This window comes from Bison bison, unplaced genomic scaffold (assembly GCF_000754665.1).
Source record: "Bison bison bison isolate TAMUID 2011002044 unplaced genomic scaffold, Bison_UMD1.0 scf7180017864184, whole genome shotgun sequence".
Taxonomy (NCBI): Eukaryota; Metazoa; Chordata; class Mammalia; order Artiodactyla; family Bovidae; genus Bison; species Bison bison.
Window position 1 is genome coordinate 665,141 of NW_011494756.1, and position 16,506 is coordinate 681,646.

At 50.2% G+C, this 16,506-nt stretch overlaps 1 protein-coding gene across 1 annotated transcript in view; it reads left to right on the forward strand.

Moving 5' to 3' along the window:
* Positions 1 to 16,506, forward strand: part of EFCAB6 (EF-hand calcium binding domain 6) — a 255,659-nt gene that overhangs the window by 47,143 nt on the left and 192,010 nt on the right. The window contains exon 6 of the mRNA XM_010843633.1: positions 4,849 to 4,915. Within this exon, the coding sequence (XP_010841935.1) occupies positions 4,849 to 4,915 (67 nt within the window). The remainder of the gene's footprint in view (positions 1 to 4,848; positions 4,916 to 16,506) is intronic.

The window sequence follows — 16,506 nt, forward strand, 5'->3', positions numbered from 1 at the left end:
GTATTATCACCTTGCTTATTTAACTTATATGCAGAGTACATCATGTGAAGTGCTGGGCTGGATGAAGCACAAGCTGGAATCAAGATTGCTGGGAGAAATATCAGTAACCTCAGATATGCAGATGACACCACCCATATGGCAGAAAGTGAAGAACTAAAGAGCCTCTTGATGAAAGTGAAAGAAGAGAGTGAAAAAGTTGGCTTAAAGCTCAACATTCAGAAAACTAAGATCACGGCATCTGGTCCCTTCACTTCATGGCAAATAGATGGGAAAACAATGGAAACAGTGGCAGACTTTGTTTTGGGGGGCTCCAAAATTGCTTCAGATGGTGACTAAAACCATGAAAAAGACGCTTACTTTTTGGAAGAAAAGTTATGACCAACCTAAACAGCGTATTAAAAAGCAGAGACATTACTTTGCCAACAAAGGTCCATTTAGTCAAAGCTATAGTTTTTCCAGTAGTCATGTATGGATGTGAGAGTTAGACATAGGAAAGCTGAAGAATTGACGCTTTTGAACTGTGGTGTTGGAGAAGACTCTTGAGAGTCCCTTGGACTGCAAAGAGATCCAACTAGTCCATCCTAAAGGAATCAGTCCTAAATATTCACTGGAAGGAGTGATGCCGAGGCTGAAACTCCAATGCTTTGGCCACCTGATGTGAAGAGCTGACTCCTTGGAAAAGATCCTGATGCTGGGAAAGATTGAAGGCAGGAGGAGAAGGGGACGACAGAGGATGAGATGGTTGGATGGCATCACCGACTCAATGGACATGAGTTTGAGCAAGCTCCAAGAGTTGGTGATGGACAAGTAAGCCTGGTGTGTGCAGTTCATGGGATTGCAAAGAGTTGAACATGACTGAGTAACTGAACTGAAAAGTAAATGATATCCAAAGTGCTAGGAGAGTGGTTACTACGAGGAGGAGAGAAAATATTTAAACTGGAGAAGGGCAGATGGGGCCTCTTTGTGTTTGGCTCTAATTCTTTAAAAACTATTTTTTAAAATTGTATTTATTTATCTGTTTTTGGCTGTGCTGGGTCTTTGTTGCTTCATGAGCTTTTTTCTAGTTGCATAGAAGGGGGCTGCTCTCTCGTTGTGATGCGCGGGCTTCTCATTGCGGTGGCTCCTGCTGTTGTGGAGCACAGGTTTGGGGCACACGGGCTTCAGCAGTTGCAGCTCCCGGGCTCTAGGGCACAGACTCAGTAGTTGTGGCACACAGGCTTAGTTGCTCCGCAGCATGTAGGATATTCCTGGACCAGGGCTCAAACTCGCTTCTTCTGCATTGGCAGGCAGTTTCTTTACCTCTGAGCCACCAGGGAAGCCCCAGCTTCTTAATTTGAGAAATTGTTAAACAGGTGTTTGCCTTAATTGTAAGCAAACTATTCATATGTGCTGTACATACTTTTCTGGGTCAAGGTTACATCTCATAATAACAATTTAAAGCAATGAATTTAATAAACAGATTAGATGCAGCCAAGGAAATAAGTGAACTGGAAGATCGGTCAGAAAACATTAGGCAGAATGTAGCACAGACACAGAACATGTAACTGGAGCTCTTACAAAGAGCGCAGCTAGAGAAAGGACGGGAGTAACAGACAAAGAGACCACGGCCCGGCCCGGACCACCGACGGAAGGCGCCGTCCTGTGGATCCCAGAAGCCAAGTCTCCAACAAGATTTAAAGCAGAGGTGGGGGCAGAACCCCAAGGACCAAAAGATCGGAAAAGCAGTAAAACGGGGACTTCCCTGGTGGTCCCGTGGTCGAGACTCTGCTCTTCCACTGCAGGGGCCCAGAGTTTGATACCCTGATCGGGCAGCTAAGATGCTGCATGCTGTGATGCAGCCAAAAAAAAAAAAAAAAGATTAAAAAAGAAAGAAGCCAAAGGGCAACACTTACACAAAAGTGACTTTTTAAAAGTAATTTATCGTATTTACTTCTTTCTGGCTGAGGTGGGTCTTCATTGCAGGGCGAGGGCTTTTGGCTGAGCTGGGTCTCGACTGCAGGGCGCGGGCTTCTTACTGTGGTGGCGTCCCTGTCGCCGAGCACGGGCTCTAGGCCCACAGGCTTCGGTAGCTGTACCTTGTGGACTCAGTAGCCCTGGCGCCACGGGCTTAGCTGCCCTGCAGTGTGTGGGGTCTTCCCGGACCAGGAATCAAACCTGTGTCCCTGGCATTGGCAGGCAGATTCCTAACCACTGCGCCAGCAGGGAAGTTCAAAAGTCGCTTTTGAATGGATGAATAACTAAGATGTGTTGGAAGACCATCACTGCCTCCCTAGAACTGTAGATCTAAAGAAAGCAGTTCAGTTCAGTTGCTCCGTCGTGTCCGACTCTTTGCTACTCCATGGACTGTAGCCCACCAGGCTCCTCTATCCCTGGGATGCTCCAGGCAAGAATACTAGAATGAGTTGCCATTCCCTTCTCCAGAGGATCTCCCGGGATCAAACCTGCATCTCCTGCATTGCAGATGGATTCTTTACCATCTGAAGAGAGGCCCTTTGACAAGTATGCTGGTTGTCATTTCCAGAGCAATTGCTACAAGATTAAAAATGGACTGTGTAACTCCCAAACTCCAAAAAAAAAAAAAAAGGCACAAAAACTGAATGATAAAATTTAGATCAACCCAAAAGAAGGCAAGAAGAATCAGAAGAAGCAGGACAAATGGAAATCCTGAAAATATCAGTAATTATAATAAATATTCCATTTAAAAGTAAAGCCCACGAAAAGAAAAACCTAAACATAAGTTTATAGGAAGGTTAAAAGTGAAGAGATTTAAAAAGACATACCATTCCAAGAAATGCCAGTCTAAAGAAAGCTGGAGTCACTGAGTTAGTATCAGGTAATAGAGATGGGGCTCCCTTGAAGGAGACAGAGATGGAGTTTGGAGTTTAGGGTGGCAGAGGAACTGCCTTGACCAGATGCAGAGGTGGGAGGAGGAGGGAGAAGGCTGAGGTTGAGGGGGGCAGCCTCCCTGGGCCCTGGGGCAGCTGATGGGGGCTACGCAGGTATGTCTACCTTTTACTCCCTAAATCTTAAACATATGCTACATGTACTGTTTTGTATCTCTTCAATACCTAATGAGAACAGTATTAAATATATGACATTTAACAGAGAATTGTAAGGCCGGATTCCTGGTTTCATCTTTAACTTGGGTCCAGCACTCAACTCCTCTGAGCCCTTCGTTCTATGTAAAATGAAGTTAATTTCCCTTTAAAGCACTCTAGTGTCTTCCCCTCGTCCCACTGTGAAGTCCAGGTTCCTCATCAGGGCCCCCTGCACCACTGGGCTGGTGCCCGCCTCCATCTCTGAGCTTACCCCGTGTTCCTCGGCCCTGCTCAGTTGGCTCTGGTCCCCCAGCCCCTGCAGTGCCAGCCCTGGGATGTGCCAGACTCCTGCCACCTCTGGGCTTCCTGCCGCTGCGTGCTTCCTTTGCTTTGCTCAGAGAGCTGTTCCTCCAAGAGAGTGGCTCCTGGCTCCTCAGCGTGTGGGTCTCTATCCCAATGCCCTGTTGTCCACCCCGTCCAGGAGACGGGCCTTTCCTTCTTACCCTGTCTCTCCCTGCCACCCCCATCGCCTGCCTTTATTGTCTTCACAGCACTTCTTATTACATCAACTTACCAACAAAGGTCCGTCTAGTCAAGGCTATGGTTTTTCCAATAGTCATGTATGGATGTGAGAGTTGGACTATAAAGAAAGCTGAGTGCCGAAGAATTGATGCTTTTGAACTGTGGTGTTGGAGAAGACTCTTGAGAGTCCCTTGGACTGCAAGGAGATCCAACCAGTCCATTCTAAAGGAGATCAGTCCTGGGTGTTCATTGGAAGGATTGATGTTGAAGCTAAAGCTGCAATACTTTGACTGCCTGATGCGAAGAGCTGATTGATTTGAAAAGACCCTGATGCTGGGAAAGATTGAAGGCAGGAGGAGAAGGGGACAACAGAGGATGAGCTGGTTGGATGGCATCACTAACTCAGTGGACATGAGTTTGGGTAAACTCCGGGAGTTGGTGATGGACAGGGGGCCTGGGGTGCTGCAGTCCATGGGGTTGGAAGAGTCGGACATGACTGAGCGACTGGACTGAACTGAACTGAACGTTGCTTATTTGATTGCTTATTTCCCGTCTGTCACCATCACTGGCATTAAGCTTTTTCAAGACTGGAAATGGTGTTCTGCTCGACGTGGTGCCCCAGACCTGGGTACAGGAGGCGCTGGATAAATACTGTGAAGTGGCATCTGGTGTTCTTTGTCCCCATCCTAGCCCCACGGTTGATTCCACAGAGGGAGTCTGAAGTGATTTATGGGTGGACAGAGGATGCAAAATCAGAGTTAATACAAGCAGATGGAGCCAAGCGGCTGGTTACAGATGTCCAGCCAGGCTCAGCCCTTTTCAGCAGGGCTCAGCATGCACTGCGTTGGAATGGGAGCCCACAGGGTCAGAACGCAGTGCCTCAGCCCAGGGTGGGGAGGGGGCGGCGAGGCCAGGCCACCCGCGTCTGAAGACTGGGCCTCCAATTCCCCATCATGACCTTCAGCCCGCCCAGCCTCTGTAAAGCGGGATGTCTGCTAACCCATGGAATGAGGCCTCATGGAGTGCAGGCTGTAATTACTCAGTCCCCGCACCGCCCTGGGAGGAGTGGATGTTGTATTTCATTTTACAGAAGAGGGGCCCCAGGCCTGGAGAAGCTAAGTAACTTGCCTGAGTTCACACTTCTGGCAAACGGTAGTACATAAGAAACACCTTGCATTTAAAAATATGCAGTGTAGAAATTCTTATCATTTTCATCTCTGTGTGTCCTATGTAAACGTTAATTCAGTGAAAACATGCTAACAAGAGGTTTTTAATTGTTGTCTTTAAGGGGAGGTGAGAATGAAATGAATGGCTGTCGGACGTTAAAAGAGCTCGAGGCCCAAGTAGGAGAAAAGGTAATAGAGATCTTTCAAAGTTCCTTCCGCACCCCCCAACCCTACCCCCCGCCCCCACCCCCCCACCCCCCTGCCCTGCCGCTTGTCCAAAGTAACCGCTAGCAGAGGGAGCTGACGGAGCCGATGCAGAATGAGCTGGGTCTTGTCATCTGCGTTCTCATGTCAAAGTCGCTTGACTCAATAGATCGCATGTGAGAGCCTGCGTTCACTCGCCTTCGCCCGCTCCGATGGCCTCATCTGTGATGAGCCACACCGGCAGAAGTCCTGGAATATTAATTACCTTTGCTTTAACTTTAGATCATCATCCGTAAGGCGGTCCTTTGGTTTCTGTCTACAACCAAGGCAAGGTTTTCTTTAGACTGAGAAAACTGCTGCTTTTCAGCAGTGAGTGCCAATCAAGAGCGGCATGGTAAAAAATAACCAGAGACACGCAGGGAGATAGACATTTATGGATGGAGTAATTTAGCCACAAAAACTCCCGCATGTGTTTAGGAAGGAGCATGTAGCTTCGTTCTTGCTTGCGGATTACAGGTGGATAGCGGGGCACAGCTAGGGAGGGACGGGGTGTTCACAGCGTTTAGGGTTGGAATCGGACCGCTATTTAAGATGCATGTGAGCCTGCTCAGTTACATGAGCAGTTTGAGAATCATAGTTTAATTCACTTGACTCAATATGTTGGTTAGAAATGTGACAAATTTTCTTTCCTTTTTGAACTTTTCTGAGATTTTCGTACGTTTCAAAATCAAACAGAGCCAGAAACCCACAAAATGTTTGTCTAAACCCCACAAAATGTTCTCCCGGCTTGTGCCGTTAACACCAGAAATTCATCTTTTAGTGTGATAATTTTTTAGCACTATGTGCTCCTAGAAATCTACTTTCTCTATAGTTTATATCAGTAGGAACCCTGGTACAATTATTTGCTGCTTCCATTGTTGTTCATTTGTTATTCTGTAGGAGAAGGCGATGGCACCCCACTCCAGTACTCTTGCCTGGAAAATCCCATGGATGGAGGAGCCTGGTAGGCTGCAGTCCATGGGGTCGCTCAGAGTCGGACACGACTGAGCGACTTCACTTTCACTTTTCACCTTCATGCATTGGAGAAGGAAATGGCAACCCACTCCAGTATTCTTGCCTGGAGAATCCCAGGGATGGGGGAGCCTGGAGGGCTGCTGTGTATGGGGTCGCACAGAGTCAGACACGACTGCAGCGACTTAGCAGCAGCAGCAGCAGCAAGAAATACATAACACACTGGATATTATTTATGGTATATGTCCTCAATTTGTCTCTTCACAAACTGTGTTCATCATGAAATTATCCTGGGAAAGTCAGCTGTTTACGATGGCCATCATGTCAACTTAGATGCCCTTGTGGATCAGTAACGTGACATGACGGTTAGGGGAGGGTGTGGACACAGGTCCGGCTTGTAAGTTACTGAAAGTGAGGCTTCCAAGAGGAAAGCTGGAGGGGACTTCCCACTGGATGGCTGGCCTTTCATCTCAATTGTCTTTTCATCCCAGCCTCCTTCCAATAAAGCCCTCGCACTAAGAGTGAGTTTCAACCAGGGCAGTTGTCACGCTGGTTCTAGAGAGAACAGAAAGGTGACACCCAGAGGCTGAGCAGGTGAGGGAGGGGACACCTGCTCCCTGGTTCTCCCTGCCGAGCAGTCAGGCCCACGCAAGCTGGAACCCCAGCTCGACCAGCTACCCTGGCCCTGGGCAGGCAGGTGGCCTGGATGGGCTCTGCCATTTATCAGCTGGTGGTCTTGGGCAAGTCCTTGTCGTCGGGTTTCTTCATCCGTGCTTGGGAATAGGAACACCCATCTCGTGGTGCTGTTGTGTAGCTTAGAAACATTTGGTATAAAGGGCCTGGAACACTTAGGCGATGCCATCTGTCATTATTATGGCGATTACTACAGTTTCCTCTGACAAATAGGTAGGAACTCATGAATGTCATCCCTTCCCACCGAGCCCAGAATAAACAGAACAAACCCAGTACCCTCCTTGGCTGCTGGCTGTGCAGTAGCGTGTTTCCAGCTACCGCTCGGGTCCTGCAATCGGACCACACTCAAGCCCTGGTGACAGAGAGGATCACCTGGCGATTACTGAAAGAAGGCTCTCTGCATATATACGTTGTCATTGCTGGGCAAGCCACACAGTTGGGGAGTGAAAGATGCTAATGCTTTTGTTTTAAATATAAGTCCACGAGCCTCATTGGAGCCAAGAATGCATGCAAATGTCTCTTGTGAATTTTGGGAGCCAGACTTTGCTAAATGTGTGTGTGGTCTAGCCATCCTAAACCAACAGGCAGTTAGCTGCTGGCACCCCAAACTGCCTGAGCCCCACTGCTTGCGTGTCTCAGTTGATTTCTTCTGCTGTGAGCTTGGTCTGATGGCTGGTTCCTCAGCCTTGTCCTAATTCAGGTTCACTTAGGCCCTCCAAGGGGCTTCCCCAGTGGCTCAGTGGTAAAGAATCCACCTGCCAATGCAGAAGATGCAGGTTCAATCCCTGGGTTGGGAAGATCCCCTGGAGGAGGGCTTGACAACCCACTCCAGTATTCTTGCCTCGAGAATCCCTGGACAGAGGAGCCTGGTGGGGATATAGTCCATGGGGTCACAAAGAGTCAGACATGACTTAGCGAGTAAACAAACATAACAACCAGACCTTCCAAACACACTAGTCTGGGACTTCCCCCTCCAACTATATGTCCTCCCTATGAGTCTCCTGGGATTTCCCTATATGTCAGATGGTAAAGAATCTGCCTGCAGTGCAGGAGAACCAGGTTCGACCCCTGGGTCAGGAAGATCCCCTGGAGAAGGGCATGGCAACCCACTCCAGTATTCCTGCCTGAAGAATCCCATGGACAGAGGAGCCTGGTGGGCTACAGTCCTTAAGGTTGCAAAGAGTCGGACAGAACTGAGCGAGTAACACTTTCACTTCCCTTTCACTAGACCCTCCAGTGTGTCTTCACGTTCAGTTGAACCCCTGGTCTCCCTGAGCCTCGTTTACTCCCTCCTGTCAAGGCGGAGATAGACAGGGTGGTCTCTGGGTCCAGACTCTCTGCCCTTCGGGAACTGTGACCCGGGGCTTCACACGAGGAGGCTGCTATCTGCGTCCTGGGGCCCTGTATCGGGGAGGAGGAAGCTCTACATGCCCAGGTGGTCCCCAGGATGCCATCCTCAGGCTCTGGGTCCGGGGTCCTGGATCGATCTGCGCCCAGGTTCTACGCTGTGGGCACTCTGAGTCTGGTGTGCCCCTGCTTGCCCTCCCCTCTCGATCCTGGCTTCTCCTGGGTCACAGAGAGGACTGCTTCCCTGAGCTTCGCTTCTGTACCTTTGGTGGGTGTCTGCGTGGCTGCTGTCAAGCTTTCTGGTTTGCAGACCCCTCAGGGTCTCAGTCTGCTGGGAGGCAGTGGGGCTTAGTGGGCAGGAGGCGCCCCTGGCCTGAAGCCCCGTCCCTGCCCCTGCCCATGGGCCCTCAGGCCTGTCACTGCTCTATGCCACCATCTCTGAAGGCGAGGCGACAGCACCGACCTGCCAGAGTGGCCACAAGAATGAGTGAGAGTAACGCAAGCGACCCCGTGCGTACATCGGGTGCTCGATAAATATCCGTCCCGTTATCTGTCCTGCCAGGCCCTCCTGAAACCCTTCCTGTGGGAGCTTTCCCCACCTCCAGGAGGCAGCCCATCAGCCACCGCCACCGAGGTGTCTGGTTGTCCTGCCTTGTGAGAAATGTCCAACCGAGCTGAGATGATAAGGAGCTTCTCATCTTGTCCAAATCTGAAGGGAGCACAGGTCAGGGTCTGCTCACTCACATCTCCTCAGGTCACCAGGAGGTGGCCAGCATTCCAGGTCTGACACATGGATACTGCAGTATCAGGTTTTTGGGTTTTTTCCAGCATACCATTTCTGCCAGTATGACTCTCCATAAACACGGTGGAACGTCTCCTCATGACTCATAGCCCAGGGTCTTGTCCACACACAAACCAGTCACTGGCGATGGCGTTGCTCTAACCCTGGTCATTCCCTGGTGCAGTGGCTGGACTCCCTCGCCCGAGGCACATGACCATGGGTGGGGGGCGAGTGGAAGCTAATATATGAACAAAATGGAAATGGAGGGTTTTGTTAGAAAGAGACGGGGTGGGCAGAGGTCAGTGGCTTTGGAGAAAGTGACCGACAGTGTCTGCTTCAGCCACCCAGCGAAAGGACCCCCAGGCTGGCCAGGCCTTAATCCTCTGGACACTGATGTAATTTTTTGGATTTCTCCAGCTGTGATACTAATAAGAGGTGGCAGGGACTGAGCATTGACTAGGAGCTGTTCCAAGCGCTTACTGTGTTTACATATTCAGTTTCCAGGAGAACCCCCTGGGGCAGGTGCTCTTGGTATCCCATCTTGATGTGGAGGAAGCTACAACAGAGGCTGAGCAGTTGAGCCCTGTGTGCACAGTTGGGGACAGAGGAGCTGCAGTTCCTGCCTTGGGAGCTGGCTCTGGGGTCCTGGCTACTAATTACCAGCCACCTGCTTCTCAAGGAGGCCCTTTAGGAAAGGCGGTGATACGTAGTTTGTGTGTGTGTGCATGTATAGTCGCTCAGCCCTGTCCGACCCCGTGGACTGTGGCCCGTCAGGTTCCTCTGTCCCTGGGATTCTCCAGGCAAGAATACTGGAGTGGGTTGCCATCTCCTCCTCCAGGGAATCTTCCCGACCCAGGGATCGACCCCACGTCTCCCGGGTCTCCTGCATTGGCATTGGCCGGCAGATTCTTTACCACTGTGCCAGCTGGGAAGCCCCAATACCTCGTTTGCCCGTAGCAAATGTGACTCTTGCTTATGCCCGGAGGTGGACCCGGCTGGTCCCAGAGAAGCCTCTCTGATCACCACTGTATGAACAAGCGGAGGTTGTTTGCTAAACCCAGAGTTGCATTGTTGGTCGTGTGGCATCCACTTCAAACAGGCATTTGGGAGGTTTCTTTCCCTTTCTGTCTCTGGCCTCCTGCCCGTCTCACACTCATTCCCAACTCCTCAGCTGCTTACACTCCTGTCAGCCCTGTGGGGCCCCGGCCTGTCCTGCAGCAGCAGCAGCAGCACTTAGTTCTCCACAGGCTTCAGGTGAGGACTCTGTCAGGGCAAGAGGGCTAGAGCAGGGCTGCAGGGTGTTGCCAGGGCAACCACGTTCAGGTCTTTTGAACTTGTTTCATCTTTTGTCAACTCCTAACATGAGCGTGAGGTGGAGATCAAAGAAGGGGCTAGCAGGGGAAGAGAATCATCTTGTCCTGCCCTCGAGTTGGGTGGCGGGCAGATGCTCCCTGTAAGCTACGTCCTGGGAATGGCCAGGACACAGGAAGCTGTTCTCAGTTATGTAAGAACTTCAGTGTGTGTTTAGAAATGTCACGACTAGTCTCCTCCCCTCCACAGGCAAGAAAAAAATTGTTTTAAATTGAAGACTAGAATTTAAGAGTGTGCAATTCAAAGACATGAAAAAGAACAAAAAAGGAAAACTAAACAAACCTCAAAAGCCCTAGGTCATTGGCTCTCATACCACATCACCACCCCTTCAAGAACATTCTTTCAAGTCTGGGTGACGTGATGTCAGAACATCTGGTCGACCCAGTCAGCCGCGACGAGCCTGTCTGTGGGACACGGGGTGAACTGACACGCGTTTTTATGGGATCACCCCAGCGCCTTGGAGTCGCACAGATGCAGCTCAGTCATTTCAGGAGCAATTAGTAAATAATTAGAGGCACTAAGCTGCTTGCTTGCTCGGTAATATTGTCACAAAAGTGAAGACACGCAAGTGATGGGTATATTCATTTTCTTAAATAGGTGGATTTTCTTAAAAAAGAGATTTAAAAAATTATCGCTTGAGGAATAAAGAAACAGTCGTTAGGATCACAGCCATTTCATAAACATACCTTAACATTGGAACACCACATTAGCACGCACGAATGTATCAGAATACAGCCTGTTTGCCTAATAAAAAGACTGTGTCAGGCTCAAAATGAGGCCATTTACTAAAACATACAAGCTTTTCGTTAATTCGTAATATTCTCCTAATCCCGCTTTTATCATCTCTCCTCCGGTGCACTTGGTATTAATTGCCTATTATAGCAGGTATTTGAACACATCTCCTCTTTCATCTGAAGAAAATATTAGCATATCGTGGGGCTGTTGGGACAGCTTGTATCTGAGGCACTTTCTCCTCCTGCAGAAAAGCCTATCAATCATAACCGAATATAGTGATTAATAATGTCACAGCTCTTGTTCCTGTGTCTCTGTGCAGCTAAATGAAGAGCTGTGCTTACATTTTGATCTAGAGCATTTCACATAACAAAATAATCAGCTGCCATTTTATTAAAAAAAAAGATATTGAAAATGCTCCTACCTCAGGACCTATTTTTGGTTGCTCTATTATTAATTTACTAAAGGCTTCATCAGGAAAGTAACGCGAAGATGCTGTTATGTCAGAATTTATATTTTTTCGGACTAAGTTTATCTTTTAAAAAAAAAATCTTTCTTACATGTGGCAAGTCAACACAAGATTGCATGAATAAATGTTTAAAACAGCACAGTGTGGGGGAGACGGGCCAGTGGGTGAGGGACAGGCCAATGGTGTGGGGGGGGACAGGGCAGTGGTGTCAGGGGGATAGGCTGGTGGTGGTGTGGGGACAGGCCGGTGCGGGGGGGGGGGCAGGCCGGACCCCTGGCTGAGTGTGCATCTGAACCAAGACACTCACTCTCTAAGTGACCCCCAAGTAAGCTAGTTTCTCTGGAAACTGTTTTCTCAGCAGTGAAATGGGGAAGCAATTTTGCAAGATTTTTCCAATATTGTTGAGACTATGAGAAACAATATAAAATGAACTTACCATAGTGCAAGGCTCATGGAAGTCTTTCAAAAAATTAGGAGTTTGCATTTGGAGTGGATAAAACCAAAGAGTTAATGTGGAAAATTAAAAGTGCTCGGTCATCTATGGTTTAAAGCTTCTAAGGGGCTGCGTGCTGTTGGTTCCCGCGTTTCTGTCTCCATCTGCATCTCCAGACTCACCTCTGTCCACAGACCAAACCAGGGCAAACGGTCCCGCCGACGCCACCCAAGAAGCCTTCCTCTCTGGACCTCCCTCCATCTCAGTGAGTGGCTCCAGTCCATCAGCGAGTCCTGTCCACCGCAGCCTCTGCCGTATCGGAGCTCCGTGCGCTTTTGCATCCCCACAGCCCCCGTGGATGGCCCTGCCAGTCACCCTGGGGGTGGTTCTTTCTGCTCCCGGTCTTGCCCCTCACAGTCTCCATTTCATGCGACACCAGAGCCATGTTCTTAACGTGAAGAACACGTTAAGGGTCTCATCTGACCCCTTTGCTTAAGACACCCCATGGTTACTGGTCACTTACTGAACGAAGTTCGGACAAGCACCCAGGTTTTTTGGCGCTCAGCATGAAGTTTCCCCACTGGAGTGGCACGCCCACACCCCCCGAAGGTCTCTGGACTACACTACCTACAGTCGCTCAGCACTCAGAACATCCCGAGGTTTTGTTTATTTGCCCATCACTAGGAAATACGCCCCTGGGAGTGGGCACCTTCCCTACCCTGCTCCCTGCTGTCACTTCAGTGCCGTGAACAGACCCCGGCACCTGATCTGAGCTCAGTAAATATTTACAGGATAAGTAAATAAGGTTCTGCAGGAAGCATGCACAGGAGAGACATCACGAGGAAGGTGAGAGTGCAGCTTGAGTTGGACCATGGATGGGCTTTCCATCCACGTTGAGGACAGGGCAGAGGGTGAACGTGGGGCAGCACTCAGGACTGCAGCCTGGCAGGAGGAGAGGAGGCGGAGGTGTGGGCAGGGGACGCGTGGCCAGGTCAGGGAGGAGACCAGCTCTGTGACAGGGACAGAGCAACTTCTGAAATGTAGAGAAAAGGGTGGAGGTGTTTGAAGGTGAGCTACTGTTAACCCTAAAGCACGGGCCACGGGGTGGTGGTGGTGGAGCTTGTTGATGTTTCTGATGGGGGCGATGGCCTGAGAGCAGAGGATTTACGCGATGACGTCAGCAGAGGAGGGCTGCACAGGAGGGGAGAGCATCCGGGATCAGGGGTGCCTGTTAGCAGGCCCCAGGATAGTCAGTCCCTCACCGTCGTCGTCAGACTGTGCTTGCTGCGCACCTCTGCTGTGTGGGGTCCTGGAGGTCCAGGGGGGGACCGGCCTGCCCCTCCTGGGGTGCAGCTGTATGAGTTCTGGAGTCAGGGTGACAGGGACCCCAGTACGCATGGCCCGTGGTGTCTGGGCAGGAGCTCCCATCCTAGGCATGTGGGTGGGGTTAGGAAGAAGGAGAGACATGAGATACTCCTTCTGGACTAGGCACCCTCTTGGGGCTTATTTTTGTAGCTGTGCCGGTTGTTCAGTGAGTACACAGAATTCCAATTCGATGTCTTTAAGCCGTTTGTGGCCGGTGAGCATCTTAAAAATGAAAGTCAAAGGTGGGAGGAGGTATATGTGGGGTATATACAGCAAGTTTCTCTTTTCACTGTGGCTGCAAGGAAACCCCAAACCAGAGCTGGATTTTTGCTCTGTGATAGCAACTATGCCCTGGAGGAGGGCATGGCAGCCCACTCCAGTTTCTTGCCTGGAGAATCCCCATGGACAGAAGAGGCTGGTGGGCTACAGTCCGTGGGGTCACGAAGAGTCCGATATGACTGAGCGACTAAGCACAGCACAGCAACTGTGACTTTTAGGTTGCTTTAGCTCTTCTCCCCGCCCCCACCCTGAAGAAGGGAAAGGCTACCCACGCCAGTATTCTGGCCTGGAGAATCCATGGACTGTATGTAGTCCATGGGGTCGCAAAGATTCGTACACGACTGAGCAAATTCCACTTTATGGGCTTCCCTTGTGGCTCAGCTGGTAAAGAATCCGCTGGCAATGCAGGAGACCTGGGTTCGATCCCCAGGTTGGGAAGATCCCCTGGCAGAGGGAAAGGCTACCCACTCCAGTATTCTGGCCTGGAGAATTCCCTCAGGCTCCTTTTTAGCCAGATCCGATCCCTTCTCTCCGTTTTCGCGGGTCTTCTTTAGGTGTCTTTCTGTGTGAGCTTGTTCCGTCTTTGGTAAAGACAGGCTTTGAGTCCCTCCAGTGAGTCAACGCCGAGTCCTCTCGGAAGTAGGAAGTCAGGGACAGAGGAGGGTGGGGACATCGCAGGAGCGGGAGGGGAAGTCGGCCCCTTTGTTAAAGGTGAGCAGTGCTGGCCACTGCGCCTCCCACACGTCCCCAGATTGAAAGTTTGTGTTTATGAGGTTCTGAATGTAGTCTAATTTTTTCCTATCTGGTTTGGCTCATCTCTACCAGCTGGTAAATAGGAAATGTTCACGGTAGGAAGCCAATACTCTGCAGAGTGTAAACAGATGGAATCGATATAAAGTGACAAGTTAGACTGTGCTATTGAGAACACAGAGCCAAAACCAAGAACATAACAGTCAAGCTACTTATTCCGTTCCAGTTCATTTAGTCCTGAATAGCGCTTCATATCTGCACAGCTGTGTTGTTCTTTTTTATTTTTCCCCTTTCTTTCTTCTGGGTTGATAATGACAATTTCAAAGAAAAACTTTAATTAAAGATTTTATACGAAATAGCCAAAAGTAGAATAATAAGGAAAATGAGCATTGATGTGTTTATTGTAAGAGAAATCTTTTTCCTTGGCTTCAATTAAAAAAAAAAAAAGACAGAAGTGTACTCCTTAAATTTAAAATGAGTTTCGTCGTGGCGGCAGAAAGCTGCCAGACTGACAGGGTGGCAGCCGAACCCCGTGCTCCGCCGCGGAGCCAAGACACGGCCGGCCAAGGGCCCCTCCCCGGCGCCCCCGGCCCCAGGCAGGCGGGTGGGCTGCGGCCCCCAACCCCCTCCTGCTGGAAACCGGCGACGAAGGCGGCTCCAGGTGAGGAAACAGGAAACAGCTGAACAAGAGCCCGTTCGAATGGCCGCACGCTGGGAAAACATCATAGGCCTTGCCCTCTGGCCTGAGGAGGGTTTGCCGTCCTCCCCCCGGGGAAGGGGCCCTGCCAGAGCCAGGCCTGGACACAGGGGTTGGGGGGCGGGTTCTGGGCTCCAGGGAGGGAACAGGAGGCCCTTCCTCACCTCCTTTCAAGTCTGGGTGGTCATATTTATTTGGGTTCACAGCTTTCTCTCCTGGAGCTCCCTTCCCAGTGCCATAAAGAGAATTTTAAACAAAGAACCGTGGAGTAAGAATCATCCACTGTTAGCAGTTTATCGAACCCGTCTGAACTCAGCGGGGGCACAAATGGAAGCAGTTTGATTCTTTGCTTCCCAAGCAGGGGCTGGTGAATCTGCCGCCTCCCGGAAGGAAGGTGGTCTCAGAGGGTCCGGGATAACAGGCCCAGCTCAGGTTACACCTGCCAGCTTCAGCAGCCCCTCTGCCCTCCCTCCAGCCCCAGGGGCCCCCGCGGCGGGCATGGGACCTGCCCCCTCGCCCTCCTTCAGCCTCTTTCGTCCCGGGTTCATCAGGGGCGTGATGAGGGCTGAGGAAGAAGAGGGGGCCTTCCTGCCCCCGGCCTCGTCTGTGACTGCTCATGGGGCACTCGGGGACTCACAGGGATGGTGCCTCGGGGGCCCCTGAACTGTGTGGTTTCCCGTGGAGACAGAGCAGCTCGGGGCTCACCCTCCCCTCTCTCCCAGTGCCCTGCCCCGGTGGTCCCCTTCACCTGCTCCTGCAGCTCCAGTCCCCCCAGCTGGTGAGCAGCCCCTGGGAGCAGACCAGCTCAAGCCTTCTACCTTTCTTTTTCTTTAAAAACATTTTTTATACAATTTGTAAAGGTTGCTCTCCATTCACATTATTACAGAATATCGGCTCTTCTCCTGCGTCGTAGAACACACCTCGAGCCTATTTCACACCCACAAGTTTGCGTTAGTGTCTCCCACCCCTGTGTTGCCCCTCCCCTGCCTCCATCGGTAACGCTAGTTTGTTCTCTGTATCTGTGAGGCTGCTTCTTTTTTCGCTATATTCACTGGTCTGCCATATTTTTTTAGATTTCACATGTGATATCATGCAGTATTTGTCTTTCTCTATCTGACTTCCTTTCCTTAGCGTAATGCCCTCCAAGTCCATCCACGTTGCTTTGCAAATGGCAAAATTTCTTTCTTTTTTATACTACATCTTTATTCATCTGTCGATGGACACTTAGGTTGCTTCCACGTCTTGGCTATTATAAATAATGCTGCTGTGAACACTTGGATGTATGCTGTATGTATCTTTTCAAAGTAGTGGTTTCGGTTTTTGGGGGGATATATATGCAGAAAGCTAGGACCATGGCATCCGGTCCCATCACCTCATGGCAAATAGATGGGGAAACAGTGGAAACAGTGGCTGACTTTATTTTTCTGGGCTCCAAAATCACTGCAAATGGTGACTGCAGCCATGAAATTAAAAGACACTTACTCCTTGGAAGGAAAGTCATGACCAACCTAGACAGCATATTAAAAAGCTGAGACATTACTTTGCCAACAAAGGTCCCTCTAGTCAAGGCAGGGTTTTTCCAGTGGTCATGTATGGATGTGAGAGTTGGACTATAAAGAAAGCTGAGTGCCAAAGAATTGATGCTTTT